Raw genomic sequence first — 20,182 nt, forward strand, 5'->3', positions numbered from 1 at the left:
TGTTTAACTGCCAGTCCTGACCCCCCTGTAACCACGTCTCTGTGATGCCTACCACATCATAATCATTCATGATGATCTGTGCCATTAGTTCATCTGCTTTGTTACGAATGCTACGAGCATTCAGGTAAAGTGCCTTAATGCTAACATTCTTATCATTAGAGATATTGGAAGTCATGAGATGTCCTAAGTTATCCTTCCTTTTTGCTGCATTCCCAGTCTGCCTCAAGTTTAAATCCGCCTGCACATATGCTATTCTCGACAAATTTCCGCACTATCTGGTAACGTTGGAGCTGGAATGGGACAGCTTGTCTCGGAGTACAGCTAGTTCATTAGCATAAATTTTCAGTGCTGTTCAGTTCATCGGAGATGTGGTACTTTTACTTTGCACAGCAAATACAAATATTGCACAGAATTATGAATTTACTCAGTTTCAAACTTTGTCATGAGTTTCAATATATTATAATTATGTCTCTAAGTAATCTGCAATGCTTTATTTTCTTTGTATTCCCAGTTTCAGTTGTCCCTACTCTTCAGTATTGTGTCTAATTTAATTAATAAACTTTTAATTTTTTTCTGCTGATTAATGCACTTTGATCATAAGAATTGCCTGACAAACTCTCATTTTACAATATCATTAATCAGCAATAACAGTTTGTTTTCCTCACCTCAGTTAACTGGGCTTTGTGTTACACTTCAGTTTACTTGGGTTGCTACTGAGATGTTTTACAACATTATGCCACATCTGGTAGCCCTCCTGTTCGAACTAGTTTGAATTGCTGTTGATTGGAGAAGTTTGATGTATGGTTTTCTGGGTGACTCTCTCAAGGATTAAAAATTGTTTTGATTTTAATTCATCTCATGCTGGAGAGAGTAAATCTGCTTAATTTCATTATGTTCAATATTATTCCAAACTGGAATGTGATTGATTTTAATGGAGGACTATTACAAGATAAACTTCTATTCATGTAAATGTAAATACGTAATTTGTTTTTCGAAAAAGTATATATATTTCTGTCTGCAGGTTTTTTCATTTTACATGCTCCATCTCATCATGAGTTAGGTTCCATGACACTGGGAGTCCATTGGTATCCTTCCCACATTTTCATCTTTAAAGATTAAGTGTAGACAATTACATTTATTCTGGAAAGAGAGCGTTAAAGCCTAATTTGATTCTATCTTCATTCAATATCTGCATGGCCACAGGAGACAGAGGAAATTCGGTGGCTTCCATTTAGTGTCTTTGAAATCACTAGAATCGATAAGTTAAAGGACTAACTTTAACCTGTGCTGTCCCTGCTTTGAAATCTTCAGCATTCTTTTTCGTTCAGTCATGGGATATGGGTACCACTGGCTGGGCCAGCATTTATTACCCACCCGCAGTTGCCCTTGAGGAACTGATGGTGAGCTGCGACTAGTTAACACTAATACAGATTATCTTTTCAGGTTATGCCATGCTTTGAGGAGATTTCGAATAACACTTGCTTTCTCTCTCCATCAATTTGTTTTTCTTCAAAGATGAAATCGTATCAGCTTGGGGAAAAAAGTGATTCCTTCAAATAACGTGTTGCTGTTTTTTTTAATATTGCTTAAATGTTTTGTGGGTGAATTGGGAGAGTTTCTTTAAATTAGGCCATTGAAGTGTCACTCCCCAACTCAAAAGGAGTAAAACTCAACCACTGTTTTTCACAGTTAAAAATCACACGACACCAGGTTATAGTCCAACAGGTTTAATTGGAAGCACTAACTTTCGGAGCATCGCTTCTTCATCAGGTGGTTGTGGAGGACACAATTGTAAGACATAGAATTTATAGCAAAAGTTTAGTGTGATGTAACTGAAATTATACATTGAATAATACCTTGATTGTTTGTTGAGTCTTTCATCTGTTCAAATACCATGATAGTTTCACTTCTTCCATGTGTCAATCACAAAATGTTTTTAAACGTTACATTCTCAGGTTGACTGTAACAATGGGTGTTAGCCAGACAATATGTTGAAAGTGTTAGCCTCTGTGTTCTGTCTGTGCCATAATGTTTAGACTAATTCTAATCTAAATACATCCAAATCATGACTATTTTTCGCCATTGCCAAGGCATGCAACTTCTTTGTAAAAGTTGAGAAAGCTCGTTGGAAGACCCAAGTCCTTAGTCAAGACAATGGTAAGGTTGATAGGAATCCAAGAAAATTAATGTCAAGATTGACCTTTACATCTTATAACTGTTCCAAGATGGGGAATAGTGAAGGAAGGGAAGAGTTCCCCAGATTTGATCCCAGGAATGATGATTTGCAGTTGGTTATGTTTAGAGTTGGAAACTGACAATGCAAGGAGAGGGCCAGATGTGGAAGACACAGTATTTGTTGTGAAGGAGGAACAAAAGAGAAAAGCTTTGAGAAGCCCTGACAATGCTGAAAAACAGCAAAAGCAAAGTCATAACAGAAAAAGTGCATCCTAAAGGTGATTTAGTTATGGACTAGGCATTGTTCTTTTAACATGAAGTGTTACAGTTCTGTTTGTTGCATGGAAAAATGTCGGAATTATTTAATTGTGTCCAACCATGGTCCATCTTGGTTATGGTTGTCTTGCTTTCATTAATAAGAAGTGTTGAGCATGAAATTCCGTTCTCTCATATCAGACGTTTTTTATTCTTTCTATTAGGGGAACACAAATGTCACCTCGGAGGATTGTATGCAGCATGTATACCGATGGCATGAAAATCTCTGCCGAGCTTTACTTTCTGCTTACAAAGGACTTCTTTGCTACTTCAGTGCAATCATGAAACAGATCCCAGAACTTCATCAGATTCAACTGGGTAAGAGAAGTGGATTTTTAAAGTGTAATATTGCTGTTGTCTTCCACTTCACCGCTTTAGCTTACCCATGCTAAACTGCAGTTTCACTGGTATCAATTTTACCATACTGTGAGGCCAGGCATTGTCATGGTTATGTTACTGAGCTGAGAGAATATGGGCTCAAATTTCACTCCAGGTTTGGGAAATGTATTTTTTGGGCCATTTGCAACTTGTACAACCTGAACCCATGACCTCTCATATCTCTACCATGTTTTCAAGCACTGTGGATCTGAATGATCAAGATTCAGGTCTGCTACCTTCCTGGGGATGGGGAAGGATGAGTGCTGATGAGATTAGAAAGCCCATTAGGGTTGCTGCCTATGCCCCTACATCAATTTATATGCCTCTCCACATTCCCTTATCCACCCCTTGTATCATTCAGGCCACTTCATCCTTATTTACAATATTAGGGCGGCACGATGGCAGTGATTAGCACTGCTGCCTCACAGTGCCAGGGTCCAAGGTTTGATTCCAGCCTTGGGCAACTGTCTGTGTAGAGTTTGCACATTCTTCCCATTTCTGTGTGGGTTTCCTTCGGGTACTCTGGCCTGCTGTGTTTTTCCAGCACAACATTTTTCAACCATAGTTCTTAGGTGCATTAGTCAGGGGGTGGTGGTGGGTTACTCTTCGGAGGGTCAGTGTGGACTTGTTGGGCTGAAGGGCCTGTTTCCACACTGTAGATAATCTAATCTAGATGCCATGGGAAAACAGTGGGAAGGCTTTGAAATGGGCATTCAAAAATAAACCCCAAACAATCAAATAAAGATGTCACACAATAAACCTCCATTTGTACTGCTTTGAAAAAGATTTAGCGAAAGTTATATTTTTTCAACTGGTCACTGAGTTGTGAAAAACAAGCATCTAGTCATAAACCATGCTAAAGGCCAATAATTATCCATCAACCTATGAAAGCTACCAAAATGGAGAAACAGCCCTTTGCTTAGTTAAACACATCAATAGTATCTGAGACTTAGTCAAGCATTTGTGAAAGGCTCGGCCATCAAGACAATCCATGCGTGCACAGCAGATAGCTAGGGTTTTTTTTTTAAGCTACATCAGATAACCTCAAGGAATTCTAAGATCCAGAGAAATTGTTTTTAAAGCTTTGGGATTGTAAAAATTTCAATCACTTCAGATCATGCCAAAATAATTATCCAGCACAATTCTACACCATTTGAATGTAGAGGCATCATACTTTCACATCTATAAAAAGTACTCTTGTAGCTTAGCATGTGCACAATGTTGGTCAGTGCAATTGTCAATCTGCCTTGCAGGACAGTGCCCAATGATCGATCACTGCAGTTAACACTCGTCTCACTTAGAAGTTCAAATCTAACCGTGATAGTTAAATATTTTGTCAAAATATTTGACACTTACCTGCCAGAATGTTTCCACTATTGACATTGGCTAGGCCACTTTTGGAATATTGCATGCAGTTCTGGTCTCCTTCCTATCCAAGTGAAACTTGAAAGGGTTCAGAAAAGATTTACAAGGACGTTGCCATTGTTGGGGATTTGAGCTATAGGGAGAGGCTGAATAGGCTGGGGCTGTTTTCCCTGGAGCATCGGAGGCGGAGTGGTGACCTTATAGAGGTTTATAAAATCATGAGGGGCATGAATAGGATAAATAGACAAAGTCTTTTCCCTGGGTTGGGGGAGTCTAGAACTAGAGGGCACAGGTTTAGGATGAGAGGGGAAAGATATAAAAGAGACATAAGGGGCAACGTTTTCACGCAGAGGGTGATACATGTATGGAATGAGCTACCAGCAGAAGTGGTGGATGCTAGTACATTTGTAACACTTAAAAGGCATCTGGATGGGCGTATGAATAGGAAGGGTTTGGAGGGATATGGGCCAGGTGCTGGCAGATGGGACTAGATTAGGTTGGGATATCTGGTCGGCATGGACGGGTTGGATGGAAGGGTCTGTTTCCGTGCTGTATGTCTCTATGACTCTAATCAACATGTTTCCAGAAGCTGTCAAAATCTGCATCGCCCAATGAAAATATATGGGACTTGCAAGACAACTTTTCCCTTGGCCTGTCAGTGGTGACCTCGGCATCATTGACTGCGCATACAAAATCACAAACTAAACATACCTCCCCACTCCCCCACCCCCACCCCAACTACTTCCTTCTTTGGAAAGTTTATTTAGGTACCTTTTTAGGAGGCAATTCATGTTTTTGGTTGAGTGACTTCGTTTTTGAAAATTTTCACTTACATTCCTTATTTCTTTGGGAGACAAAGATTCATACTTACAACTTCAAATCAGATGGTAACTTGAGAATATCATTTCAGTGTTATAAAATCTGTAAATTTTTACAACTTCACAATTTCAATACAATTGTCCATGCAACTATCAGACTACAATTAAAATTGAATTGTTCTACATGATGTCCTTTCGATATATAATTCCAATCCCACACCAATGGTATTGACTCTTCACTCAACTCTGAATTGGCTGCTGCCACCCTCCCCTTCCCAGGAATATTCATGTTGGGCAATAAATGCAGTCCTTGCCAATGACTCACTTCTTGAGAATGTCCAAATGGCATTTCATACTGAGAAACATATTCTGTAAAAGTAATGTCAGAAGTGGGATTTGAGCCTGTGTGCCTTTAAAATGACTGAGGAAGTGAGGACTGCAGATGCTAGAGATTAGAGTTGAAAAGTTTGGCACTGGAAAAGCACAGAAGGTCAGGCAGCATCCATGGAGCAGGAGAATTGGTGTTTCGAGCTGTTTTAAAAAATTCTCAAGGTCAGGTTCGTAGGAGAGTAGTCTGACACAGAACAAACGACCAAGAGGCGAGTCTGCTAGAATATGGGCATTTTATTCCCCGCAGCGTCGCCACAACGGGTCTGGCTTATACTCACTCTACATGTTACCGGAACTGGGAGCTGTCAGTTCTCGTAGAGCGGTTGCCAACAACCCACGCTCGGCGGTTAAACGTAACCCCGGAGCAGACTCACCGAACTGGAGACTTTTCCAGCTGATATACTCTTTTCCAGATATAAACATTCATGTGAACAGCAGAGCAAGGCTAAAAAACACATTCCATTCTGGTTACATACAGATAAGAAGATTCACACGGGGAGGTGTGTAATAAGATTCACACGGGACTAAGCAACACCTCCATTCCGGTTAGATTCACACATGTATTGGGACATAATTTTTAACCGTTTCACCACATTCCACTGCTTGGCCCAATACATGTGTTACATTATGATTCACACATGTATTGGGACATAATTTTACACCACACGAGCATATGCCCTTCGTCAGGAATTTTGGGGCTTATGCCCAGAACATCAATTCTCCTATTTCCGGGATGCTGCCTGACCTACTGTGCTTTTCCAGCACCATACTTTTCAACTATTTTTAAAATTACCACTAGCTTATGGCAAGGCACAAATTAAGAGTCTGAATCCAGCACCCTAAAACACTCATCTGTCCTTGCATAGAGTTGCTGCTTCCATGTTGTGTCCATAATCTTGCTCTTTTTAACTGCCACCCATCTCTCATTGCTTACTCTTGCTGCATAAGCACAATATGAGGATTGAAGCACATTGACATATACATTGTGGCCTCTTTTTCTACTTTGAAAAAGGCAGTACTTTTACTCTTATTTGCCTGTGGCTGAAAGTAGTTGTATGATATAATAAAGGAGCTGAATATTTTGGCAAATCGACCACATCTTTTTCTTTAAAAATAAATTAAGTACTTCATTCATAAATTATCTAAAAGTAAATGCAGGTGTAAACAGTTCAATTCTATGAAGAAAATATTGTGGAATTTTGACATCCCTCATTAGAGCTTTAATAAAGTTGCAACAAAAAAATGTTTCTAAATTTGAAAGGAAACTATTTGCATTCCCATTCAGGCCACAGTGGTATCTTGAAAGTTAACAGACCTTCATTGTACATTGGCAGAAAGACTTAAATGGTGGCCTCTCCCCACTACGCCTTGGTGATAGATGTCCCAAGCATGTTCTGGATAAGGGAGGGGGGAAGAACATACCCAACATTGCCCTCATCCAGATGCTCACCTTTGTATGCAGCTGCACCAAGTTGTGTGTAGATCCTCAGTACACAAACAACAAGTGTCACTACATGCTGAGGATGTACCCATCCCTAGCGTTGCGAAGGATGCCAAGTAATTGGACCGTTACGTATCACTTGTTCTTCATGGAAACATTTGCCGAGAAAACCCTTGACAACAAGTCCATCAGGCAGTGTCAGCATGTAATGTCCTGCAGAGAAAGGAGAGGATCAATTCTGTCAGGTGGGTCCCTGAGCAGACTGTATTTTGAAAAATATCTCCTAGCTTGAACTTTCCATTAAGCACCAAATCATAGCTTGGACTGGTGGTGAGAGGGGCAGTACCTGTCAGGTCCTTCATACATACCTGTACACTCAGTACCACTGCTTGCTGCCCTTAAGAAGATTGTGGTGGTGAAGACGCTGTCACACATCTCTTTTTGGAAATTGCCTTTGCATAGAAAGCCCAGCAACTGATAAGGGTATTTCTCTCGAGGTTTATCCCGAGCAGGTCTGTGATGGAGGACCCTGTGCTGTATGGGCTTCCCTGGGACACACACTGATGGAGCCTGGAGGACTACCAATTAAGTGAAAGATACTCCTTGGTCTGCCTGAAACTTTTTGATCCTCCAGTACAAAAGGTTGACCTCAACCCAGTGTTACAGACTTGTATATCTTAAAGATAACAGGGTGCCTTTTGCAGGTTAGTACTAACTCTCTACTGTGTGGATGGAAATGGGTTTCTAAACTGCCATCCACGTTTGACATCTGATGGCAGCGAAGATACAGCAGCACATAGAAATGGTGCAGCTATTTTCAAAGTTAGCTAATATGTGTTTTAATTGAAGTGTCATTATTTGACTTCACTGTTCATGTGCCATAAGTGACCCATTCTTTGTTCACGAATGTACTCTGGGGTATAATTCATATCCAGTGAGTTTGCTAAATAACCAAGTTGCAATTGATGTAAAGCTAGATCTAAACATAAAATACATCACACAGCTCTTCATTCCAAAACTTATTCCTCCAGGTAAGTTTAAACATTAGAATGCTGCAAGTTAGAAAGTTGATTTTGAATGTGAACTACATTGAATGGCACCATTTTGAACTGAGATAGAAATTTCAGATCACTGCCGCAAAATTTATCCCACAACCTCATTTTCATAAGAAGTGCACTTAAAGATAATGCAATCATCAAAATGACCATTATTGGCAAACAAAAGACTGCCGCTGCAGAAAATGCACAAGTTTGTCGGTATCTGTTAAACAAAAAAAGGTAAAAATTTTTAGGCATATACCGTATCTCGCAATATTTCTATCAAACGTCTACACCAATAATATTAACTTGGCTTTTTTCTGTCAGATATTGGTGGGGTTTGTTTTTTGAAGCTTAAAAAAAGTTAACATCAGATGTGAAGTAGAGAGCCCAGGGAACAATGGTGATGGATAAAATTGCATCTTCTTCACGCTTCATGATTCAGATTCCATTTGCAGTCTTTTTTCTGTCTATACATTATCACACAATGTATGATAGTGACTTTGTAATTGAGGGATAGAATTCTGATCGTATTTTTTTTTTGCTATCAGAGGACTGCCTCATCGAAGAAACATTGTGCCAGCTTCGCATTAACTTGCAGGTAAGGGCTTTATTACCTATTCTAAAAGTGTCAGTTTTATATTTGAATGAAATTGAACTTTGGCAATTGGGAAAAAATGGGCAGGAGCAGATCATCCACCCACTACTGTTCATTTAAAATTTCTGCCAAAGTCAAATTTTAATTTTCACAGTGACTTAAATCTTGGGCAGCACAGTGGCTCAGTGGTTAGCACTGCTGCCTCACATTGCCAGGGACCCGGGTTTGATTCCAGCCTCGGGCGACTGTCTGCGTGGAGTTTACGCATTCTCCCAGTGTCTGCGTGGGTTTCCTCCAGGTGCTCTGGTTTCCTCTCACAATCCAAAGATGTGCAGGTTAGGTGAATTGGCTGTGCTAAATAGTCCGCAATGTTCAGGGATGTGTAAGTTGGATGCATTAGTCAGTGGTTAAATGTAGGGAAATGGGTCTGGGTAGGTTACTCTTCGGAGAGTCGGTGTGGTCTTGTTGGACTGTTTCCATACTGTAGGGATTCTATGATTCTATCTAATAGAGTCAAGAATGAAGGTATATAGGTTCGGAACAAATAAATTTATAGAAAGCAGCAAGTATTTTCTGTGAGGTATAAAATAGCAACAGAAATATAAATTAGGATAATATTTTAAAAGCTGTTTAGAATAATTATCTGTGACAGTAGATATTCTTCTAACGAGCTGCAGCTGCCCAAACTCCCAACATCACATTGTCTATTCCACACAGAGTAGAGGAGATGCTGTAAATGCAGAAAACACAATGCAAAGTCAATGGATGAACTTGCAGATGGGCATTGGTGCAAGTGCTGTTTCTAATTTATATGAGCAGCTTATTAAATGATCATATTTGGCAATACCAAACCAGGAGTAGTAGTTCAACTCTGAAGAGACTGGTTAGAAACAGAAAAATAAGTTGAACCAAAAACTTAACATGAGATGGAAATGTGTTGCTGGAAAAGCGCAGCAGGTCAGGCAGCATCTAGGGAACAGGAGAATCGACGTTTCGGGCATTAGCCCTTCTTCAGGAATGATTCCTGAAGAAGGGCTAATGCCCGAAACGTCGATTCTCCTGTTCCCTAGATGCTGCCTGACCTGCGCTTTTCCAGCAACACATTTCCATCTCTGATCTCCAGCATCTGCAGACCTCACTTTCTCCTCAAACTTAACATGTCAGGTAAAAGATTAAAAGATATGGCTGATTATAAAAACTGAGTCATCAGTCCTGAATTAAATGAGCAAAGAGTTAAGATGAAAGGCTTCAGAAGATTGTCTTGGATACATTCAGTTGTCTGAAAAGCTATCAGAATGCAGAGTTTGTAAAACAATCAAGTACAAGTCAGTAAAAGTCTGCTTAAAATCATATAGTAGCATTAAAATACCATAACGTGAACACATTATCCAATTTTGGTTACTTTGACACAAAGGTGATACTTGAGGATGTGACAAGAAAAGCCTTTAGATTCAGAAGATTGAGTTATACTGAGAAAGTGCTTACAATATTGAAAGGGGGTAACTGAGAGATAAACACTGCACAGGTATGCCCTCTCCACTATACAAGCATGACGGGTATCACTGATCGTTTATTCCAACAATATCAATGGATTTGTTCTTTTTGAAAGATCCTGTATCCACTGTTTTGTGACTTTCTCAAAATGCATTCTGTGGACTTCAGGATGTGAGAGGATTTGCGAGACTTTTCGATCTCCATTCTTTAGGTTTAACGCACCATTTGGACGTTCCCTAAGAAATGTGATGCTTCTTCTTACCGATCCTTGATTAACTAGCAGATTTTCTGTTTGTGTGTATTGATGCGTTGTTTTTTCACCCATGTCTAGTTGACTAACATTGTTTTTCAAAAATTAAGTGAAGAGATCTCAGGAGAATGCTGCATTATTTTGTTGGTTATTGTTTCTCACTGTGATGTTATGTGCTATTGTCCACTTATGAGTATTCCTGCTGCCACTGTTGATATGTCAAAATATAATGGAAAGAAGCATTTTGTGTTCTTAAACTCAACTATTTCTGAATTCTAAAAATAGTGAATCAATTGATGAGGTAACACATTCACCATAGTTCCAATTTTAGAATTAAAGAATATTGCAGGTGTAGAAATAGTCCAAAATAAATTGTGCAGGAAAATGTTTTGAGAACAGTTTGAATGATTTGTCAGGGCCTTGTAACCATTTTGAGCATTCTCAGGGTAATACATTCTCACTATAATCTCCAACCGTTGTATGTGACAGAGTGTGACATCTACAGGAGTAAAAGGTACTGCAGATACCAGTGAGGTGAATGAGTTTATGCTGCTCGTTACCACACTTTTGTCGCATTTTTATCCTCCAATGTGTTTGTTTGTTCAAAGGAAAAGCAGCAAATCTGAATATGCAAGGAATATATAAATCAAGAGCAAGTAAAGGAGACAATAAGAAACTGCTAAACATTTAAATGCCAGATGGTGGAATTTGAATTCAATAAAAATCTGGAATTAAGAGTCTAATGATGAAAATGAAACCGTTGCCAATTGTCAGGAAAAAAAACCCCAGCTGGTTCATTAATGTTCTTTTGGGAAGGAAACTGCCATCTTTACCTGGTTTGGTCTATGTGTAACTCCAGACCCACAGCAATGTGGTTTTCTCTTAAATGCCCTCTATGTAATTCGAGATGGGCAATAAATACTGGCCTTATGTGTGATGCCCTCATTCCTATGAATGAATGAAAAAAAAATATTTTGAATACCCAGTTAAACAACTTAATAATAAAAATAAAATTAAAGTAATGGAATTACTCAAATATTTTTGAAAACAAATGTCACCTCCAATGCTTTGTCGACAATGGAAATTTCTAATGTGCAAAATAAAATTTTAAACAACATTAAACAGAATAAGATACATATTTAACCATAACATGTTCTATTATAAGAATGTTAAGAAATACACCATGACTTAACAGCCCAATGTTTCTGAATTTTACTCCTGTTAACATTTCATCATTTAATATATAAGATCTCTACTTTTATCTTGCTGCTCAAAATATGTTACCTCATGTTCATAACACTGCCAGTTTATGAAGTGTGGTTGTAGGTTTTAAGGTAAGTTCTTTTGGTTGTAAAATATTTATGATTTTCTTGCAGATGTTCAACAACCCAGACAAAGTGGCAGAACAGATCAGCAGGGACCTGGCCCAGCTCTGTTCCTGCCTTGCAGCGCTGTGGAGTCAGTTTCTAGACAGTATGACACTCCAACCAGACGTTACAGCCTTCTTAAGCCAAGATCATCACAGTCTGAGGGTAATATAACAATTGTAACATATGCAACATCTTGTTTTGTTCCACCCAAATGTAACAATGTTGTGACTCAGATTGTTCACTTACAATAAAGGGTTATTAACAATTAAATGTTAAAAATACAATGTTTAATTGAAATCTGGATGGAAAGGACTTAACAAACTCACTTAGAAAAAGTGAGTCTTCTGTTGTGTTTTTAGATGTCCAGGTACAAAAGGGATCACACACTGTTCCACCACTTTCTGAAAGAGGTCAAACAAAAACGACCCTTCTGCCTAAATTGAGTCCATCTATCAACATTTTCTCTTATGCCTCTTGGAGTATATGAAAATCCCAATGAGGTTGCCAAACCATTCAGCCATTTTCCAGAATGATTTTCTCTTATTATCCCTATGACCACATGGCTTTCTTAAAAAAAGTCTACCGCCATCTTAAAAAAAGCATTTGTAAAAAAAAAAGCAGACAAGAATTGCATAAAAAGATCTGATGGGAGTAAAAATACTTGGTTAAATGACACCTGGCTGTTTAGAAACTGCAAATCGGAAAGAAAGGAGGTTGTGTCGAGGCCTGTCAATGTGGAGGCCAAGAGGAATGAGACAAATCATACCATGGCCTGCCTATGAATTAGAAGTATGACACAGCTCCTCAAGTCTGCTTCAAGATTATTTCTGACCTGCTAACTCTACATTGCCACCTACCCCAACAGCCTTCCATATTAAAAATCTAACTACCTCAGTCAGCAATGTATTAAAACACACTGCCTTTTGAGGAACAAAAGCTCACAGTCCTCTGTAAGAAAACATTTCTCCTCATCGATCTTAACTGGGAAACCTCTATTTTTACGTAGAGCTCCCTAGTTTTAGCTTCTCCCACAAGAGGAAACATCCTGTCCAGATCCACTCTGTCAGAACCCCCCGAAAGTTGTATATTTCAGTCAAGTCATCACTTACTCTTAACTTTAGCAAGTACAAACCTAACCTGTCCAATCTTTCCTCAGAATACACATACATTAGTCTCGTAAGACCACTCTGAAATTCTTCAAGTGCATTGACATAATTCCTCACAGCATTTCAAAAGTATCTGGATGAGCACTTAAAATGCCAGGGCATAGTAGGCTCTGGACCAAATGTAGGGAAGTGGGATTATTGTAGTTTGGTGTTTATTGGTCACATAGACATGGTGGGCCGAAGGACCTGTTTCTGTTTTGTATGATTTTATGACATAGCTGTCAGACTAGGACTGTGGCAGGTGGTGAGGTTACCAACATATGGAAAAAAATACTTGACTTTGTCCTCACAAATCTGACTTTGGCCATTGCATTTATGCAAAAAAGTACCAATGGAATTGATCACATCAGGTCCTTTATGTGAAGGTGAAGTCCTGTTATCATATAAAGGATACCCTGTACCATGTTGAATGGCACTACCATAATCTGAAATGGAATAGACTTCAAGTGGATCTAGTAATGTAAAACTAGACATTTGTGAAGCACTATTTGCCATCAGAAGTATCTGTAACCTCATATCCCCCACTCTGCTATTACCGTCAATCCAAGAGATCAAGCCTGGTTCAGCACAGAGCGTATGAAGGCATGTCAGCAGCAGCATCCTGAATACCGAGAAATGAGGTCACCAAGGTGAAACTATAACATAGACATTCCAAACAGCATAAACGGCAAGTGACAGACAGGGTTAAGAGATCCCATGATCAACAGATCAAGTCTTAGTTCTGCTACTCTGTTATTTCCAGTTCTGAATAGTAGTGGACAATTAAATATCTCACCTGAGGAGGAGGCTTTACAAATATCCTTACCCTCACCAAATGGGGAGTTTAACACTTCAATGAAAAAAAGAAGACTGAAGTGTTTTCCATCATTTTCAGTTGGAAGTACCAGGTGGATGATCCATCTCGGCCTTCTCCTCAGGTGGCTACAGCTGAAGGCACTATATAGTGCAAAAGCAATGCACCCTAACAACATTCTGGCAATTGTATTGATGACTTGCTCCAGGATTAGCCTCATCACTAAACAAGCTGTTCCAGTACAGATGTAGTACTGGCAACTATTTAACAATATGGAAAACCTCTCAGGTAAGTCCTGTCCAAGCTGGCCAATTATCATCCTATTTGTCTCCTTTTGATTATCAACAATGTATTCAAAGGGGTGTCATCAGTGCTCTCAGGCAGCACTTACTCAGCAACAACCTGCTCGCTGGTGCTTAGTTTCAGTTCGTCACATCTTAGTGACCCTGATCCTCTAAATGGACCAGAAAAAATAAACTCAATAGTGAATGACTGCCCTTAACATCAAGGTAACAATTGTCTGTGTATGATATCTAGGAATTCTACCAATGTGATCCAGCAGTCACTGTGAATTAGTAGTAGGGCTGGGTGACACCAGCAATGACTGTCTTCAATTTAGTGTTGTACATGGCTCAAGTGTACGCATACCATTAACTCAGTCTCAGGGCAGCACTGCACAAGTTCCTCAGGGTAATGTTCTTTGCCCAACCATCTTCAGCTCCTTTGTCAATGTCCATCTGCCATGGTGGGGTTCAAAGAGCTCCATTCATCAGTCCTGAGGTACAGAAGCAGTATGGGTCCTAGGGCAGCAAGACCTGGACTAAATTCAGACTTGGGCTGATAAGTGACTACTCATGTTTGTGCTACAGAAGTACCAAGCAATGATGAGAGAATATAACCATCTTCCTATGGCAGTGGATGACATGAACACTGCTGATACTACCCCTGCACTATTACTACCCTCATGTTATCATTGACCAGAAACAGAAGTTCATTAGCTGTGGTCAGAGAAGCAGATCAGAGGCTGGAAATTCTCCGCTGAGCAATTCACTTCCTGACTGCAAGTTTCTTAGACGGGACTTCCTATCTCTGAGGAGTGAAGGTCCAGCTCTGCATTAATTAAGGCAAAACTCACTTTTCCTTTGTTTGTTCATGGAATATGGACCTCACTGGCTGTGCTAGCATTCATTGCACATCCTTTGTTTCTCTTCCAATTAAGAGTCAACCACACTGCTGTGGATGACAGATTTCCTACCATGAAGGATAGTAGTAGACAGATAGGATTTTATGACAATATACTATGGTTCCATGTTTGCCATAAGCTAGGATTTTGTATTCCAGATTTTCATTGAATTCAAATTAACCCATCTGCCATGGTGGGGTTCAAAGACATGCCATCAGCATTATGGGGCAGCCAGAGTGCACTTTGGCAAAGTGTCAATCAACTTCAGTTGGTGAGGTGGGTAATTCATTTTGATCGCCATTCCCAACCCCATAAAGTACATCCCTTGGCAATTACTTGGAAAGCGATTGTTACTGAAGCAATTCTTTTCCTGGATAAATTGTGCAGTAAATGCACCATACAATGCAAAGAAAGACTCATTTATGTGAAGTTTCATTATCTGGTGATCAGTAACAGATTGTTAGCAATCCAGTTGAAAAGGTGAATGAAGATGTCCTGAGACACAACTTGATTGACCCTTTTCAGTCCAGTCATTTGTTTCTCTTGCTGTACGATCCTTCAACTGAATCCCCAGCAAAATATTACTTTTCTCAAGGGAACTCGTATGAATTGGTTGACATTACCTGAGCTTTCCAATGACATTTATCAGCAAAGTAGTGTGATAATGCCATTCGTGTTGCAGTAATCCAGCTTATTTTTAAATGAAACTTTTCCTTTTACAAATATCAATACATCATTGGCAAAGGATTTGAAATATAATACAAGTCAGCAAGGTGTTTTCACTTTGTATAATGACAATCATCCTCTCCTGTTAATAATAGCTGAAAGGGATAACTCTCCCTTTACCTGAGACTTGAAGGTGCTGGTGTTGGACTGGGGTAGACAAAGTTAAAAATCACACAACACCAGTATAGTCCAACACGTTTATTTGGAAGTGGTTGCATGAAGGAGCAGTGCTCCGAAAGCTAGTGCTTCCAAATAAACCTGTTGGACTAAAACCTGATGTTGTGTGATTTTAAACTTTATCTGAGACTGTTTGTTATCTGGAGTGGAGACAATGTAAAGGTAGAAAATGGTTCAGCTGTGTTTTTGCTCTACAGACAAATAGTTTTACATTTAGATCGCACTTGTATTTTGCAATCAAGATCAGCTTGGAGGTTTTATGAGGATTTGTCTCATGAACCTGAGTTCTGATGTCCTGAATTAACGTATTGTTTGAAATATATTGGTTTGATCAGAGAAGAGGGCTTCGTTGAGCGTTTCTAAAACATTGTTTTGTTTTACTGTTCGTTTCTGCCTTTTTATGGTACGTTTTACAGTATTTTAAATGTGATGAAGGTAGGGAGAAAGCACTGTGACAAACAGTATACAAGCACTTATCTAGGATTTAAGAAACATTTTAAATTGCACATTGGGGCTAAATAATGACTGTTAGTCAAATTATTGTTTCTCCATTTCTGAGACATTGGTTTAAATAATGTGATGAAAAATGTTCTATCTCTGATACCATAAAGGTGGTGGTAGAGGTGGGATTGGTGTGTTGGTGGGAAGTTTGTGAAGTTATAGTAACAGTATCCGAGGGTTAGAAGTCAAAATAGTGCATTGTTTGTTAATGAACTTATCGGGCTAATTTTGATGTGGCTGGGTATAGTTAGACCTTGTTCTTGTATGGATCAGAGTGGTGCCGGAAAAGCACAGCATCCGAGGAGCAGGAAAATCGACATTTCAGGCAAAAGCCCTTTAGATCAGCACCACTCTGATCTAAACTCTGGTTTCCAGCATCTGCAGTTCTCACTTTTGCCTTGTTCTTGTATGGTTATGTTTCTGAATGTTTCCATCATAAATTGTTCAAAGTATAAGTTAATGATATCAAAATGACGGAACGCACAGCTGGGACCTGACTGAACAGGACAAACAGGTGTATCTCAGCTTAACCAGTCACCTTGAAGGATTGTGAAGTTAATAGTGCAATGACTGAGGTGAAAGTATACATTCAAGTGGATGAATTCAATATTAAATCAGGTGCACAAAGAATGATGAGCAGAAGTGAAAGGAAGACCAGGTTTTTTTAAAAATTAATTCATAGGATGTGGTTGTCACTGGTTGGATCAGCATTTATTGTCCATCCCGAACTGTACAGAGGATAGTTAAGAGTCAACCACATTGCTGTGGGTCTTGGAGTCAAATGTAGGTCGGATGAGGTAATGATGGCAGATTTCCTTCCCTAAAGGACTTTAGGGAACAAAATGGGTTTTTCCTGATAATTGGCATGGTTTAATGGTCTTCATTAAACTTTTATTTCCAGATTATTATTACATTTAAATTCCACCATCTGCCATGGTAGGAATCAAACCCAGGTCCCCAGAACATTACCTGGGTCTGTGGATTAATAGTCTAACAATGAGAAAGACAAAAAAGGCAGAAAAGAATAGTAAAACAAAGCATTTTTTTAAAAAGTCGACAATAATTTCAACTACTGAAAATGTCTTGCTGGAAAAGCGCAGCAGGTCAGGCAGCATCCAAGGAGCAGGAGAATCGACGTTTGCGCTCATACCCGAAACGTCGATTCTCCTGCTCCTTGGATGCTGCCTGACCTGCTGCACTTTTCCAGCAACACATTTTCAGCTCTGATTTCTAGCATCTGCAGTCCTCACTTTCTCCTAATAATTTCAACTATGAAGGAATTAAATTCCACATTTTTAATATTTAAAATCAGTGACAGAGAGAAAAGTTGGCAGTGTTAACATGTTGGTATCAGGATACAACTTGATTTAACATTCTGTGATGAGTTCATTTACTGCATGTATACAACAACCAAATGCCAGGCCATGCATTTCGAAGAAGATAGCAACATTCCATTTTCATAAAGCTGATAACAACGCAACTTCTGGCTTTTGTAATTGAACTGTTGTTGATCTGACTTTGTACATAAATAGCGCTGAGTGTCATTAGGCTTATCGTTATTTTGACACTGAAAACCTGCTAAGTAATTACTGTTTCTACAGGCTAAATTGTGAAATGCAAATTGTACTGTGCTTCAACGGCTGTTTTTGTGCAGGTTTTTATTGGTGAAGTGACATAGCCGAGTCAGAGAAGCAACACTTGGTGACAATTAAATCAGATGCTTTAAAAATAGAAGAAATAATTTAGAAAATTGAGATGAAAGAAACTCATATGTCTCTCTACAGGTAAGAAGATTCTCAGAGGCTTTCTTCTTCATGGAGCACCAGAAGCAGATGGCACTTACATTCCAGGAATATGTGTAAGTCCTTCTATCAATCTCCATTTTAGGATAGAGTTTATTTTTCAATCAGTACTTATAGTTTAGTTATGTGTAATGGTCAACAAATGAAGAAACAAATTATATTTTAAGTTTTATTCAATAGAATATTGATGTCACATCATATTGTCTGTAGTTTTTATATCTGTCTTTATTATAATGTACCATATGTCCTCAAGCCACAAGAAACAAATGCTGGAAGAGATTCATGTTTCTGGCTTTATCAGCACAGGACAAATGTTTCATCACTTTGAAGTTGAAACAGTTTCACATTTAAAATCCATATAGCTTTGTAACTACATTGTACTTAAGATCTATAAATGGTATTGTAATGATTTTAATCTTTATGTATTTGGGTATATCATGAAATGCTATTTTGTTAACCCACTAGAGTAATAAGGTTTGATGCCTTAAGGAGACAGGAAATAATAGGAGGTAAACTCAGTAAGATGACCATCACTCTTAAGAAACTAATCATCAATCAGACATTCTGCGCATTGCTAATTTGAGACTGAACATGTGATCTTTATGTATTAGATGGCAATTAGAGTTCAGGATGCCCCTGATGGTGTGCACAGGGTAGCAAGGGTTAATAAGCCACACCAGTTAGTAGCTTAGTGTGCAGAATGAATGCTGAGGAAAGAAAACAGAAGAACTTCAATCAGTGAAACAAGAGACACGTTAGCTTGAAGTCCCAAGGTGGCATTCTCATTAAAGCCATTGTAACAGGAGCCATTCTAATAAGAGCCAACTAAAAATCAATGTCTGAACATTCATAATTGTTCCTTTGTAATAACCTCTGTGCATATTGTGAAAACAAGCTTATACTTGGAATGGTCTTGCAATTTATCAGAATGCAAAGATATTTTTAACTGACTCCCACAACATTAAGTCAAAAATTGTGGTGCTTGGAAAGCACAGCCAGTTAGGCAGCATCTGAGGAGCAGGAGAGTTGATGTTTCCTCACTTTCTCCCACAAAATTAACTCAGTCTACAATTTAAATTGATATAACTCTTACAATTAAGATTCAAAAATGAACCCTGAATGATGCACATTTTTAAGGGCCACGTTGTGTAAACTTTATTGTAGTCTTTTGGAGGGAATCCCTTGTTCATAGGGACTCAATAGCTGACCAAGCCACCTGGCATTGGAAACAGTGGGATGGGCTGTGCACTTTTGGTAGACTTGATGCTGTTCCTTTTTCCCTGTGACTTCCCTCCTTTCTGCTACCCAGTGAAGTTCCTAGGCCTCCAATGGGTGTGGTATCAGTAGCACCCATACAAAAGTGTTGTCAGCTTTTAGCAGATCTCAGAGGATAAAATTTCCAGCCTGCCTGGGCCCCTTCACCCCAGATGAACGTCCACTGCAGGCCCTGTAAGTGGCTGAGTGTAATGAGATACAGCAGCCCATCCAGGTAAAGGGTGAACCGGGACTCGTGCTAGTTCTCCAACTGGTGGTTGAGACCCCCAGTGTCTCCATGAGACTCTGTGCAATGAAACCATGCCATTGAGCAGAAACTGTATTATTGATGGGTTGGGCTTATGCGATTGTATCCACACTATCAGCAACACTGTCTGGCCAGTAAAGCAGATGGAACACAGGAAAGGAAAGATGAGAAACAAAGAAAATGTGTTCAGGAGAAGGCCATTCAGTCCTTTGGTTCTGCTCAGCCATTCAGTATGAACATGGCTGCTCATCCAACTCAGCCCCTGCTCCTGATTTTACCCCATACCCTTTATCCCTTAAACCCTAAGAACTATATCCATTTCTTCTTTGAAAAACATTCAATATTTTGGCCTCAGCTGCTTTCCGTGGCAGAGAATTCTACAGGCTCAACAATCTCTGGGTATCAAAAAACACTCCTCATCTCAGTCCTAAACAGCTTACCCCATAGCCTTGGATGTGACCTGTGGTTCTGGATTGAATTGCACTGGCCACTATTATGTATTGTGCAGCAGTTACTTGGGGCATTAGCAGAGGCCTGGGCAAATGGAGGAATCTTGGGCAGAAATCTGCATAGCAAAAGAAGATGATGAATGTAGTGAAATAAAAAGTAGAAAGTGATGGAGAACTCTGCACCAAAACAGCAACTGTGAAGCTAGAAACAGAGTTGATGTTTCACTTCCAA

The 20,182-nt window shown here is 39.3% G+C and overlaps 1 protein-coding gene across 1 annotated transcript in view; it reads left to right on the plus strand.

Moving 5' to 3' along the window:
- Window positions 1-20,182, plus strand: part of LOC122548904 (protein FAM135B-like) — a 372,254-nt gene that overhangs the window by 260,476 nt on the left and 91,596 nt on the right. The window contains exons 8-11 of the mRNA XM_043687860.1: window positions 2,655-2,808; window positions 8,471-8,520; window positions 11,638-11,793; window positions 17,962-18,035. Of these exons, the coding sequence (XP_043543795.1) occupies window positions 2,655-2,808; window positions 8,471-8,520; window positions 11,638-11,793; window positions 17,962-18,035 (434 nt within the window). The remainder of the gene's footprint in view (window positions 1-2,654; window positions 2,809-8,470; window positions 8,521-11,637; window positions 11,794-17,961; window positions 18,036-20,182) is intronic.

The sequence above is a fragment of the Chiloscyllium plagiosum genome, chromosome 4 (assembly GCF_004010195.1).
Source record: "Chiloscyllium plagiosum isolate BGI_BamShark_2017 chromosome 4, ASM401019v2, whole genome shotgun sequence".
Taxonomy (NCBI): domain Eukaryota; kingdom Metazoa; phylum Chordata; class Chondrichthyes; order Orectolobiformes; family Hemiscylliidae; genus Chiloscyllium; species Chiloscyllium plagiosum.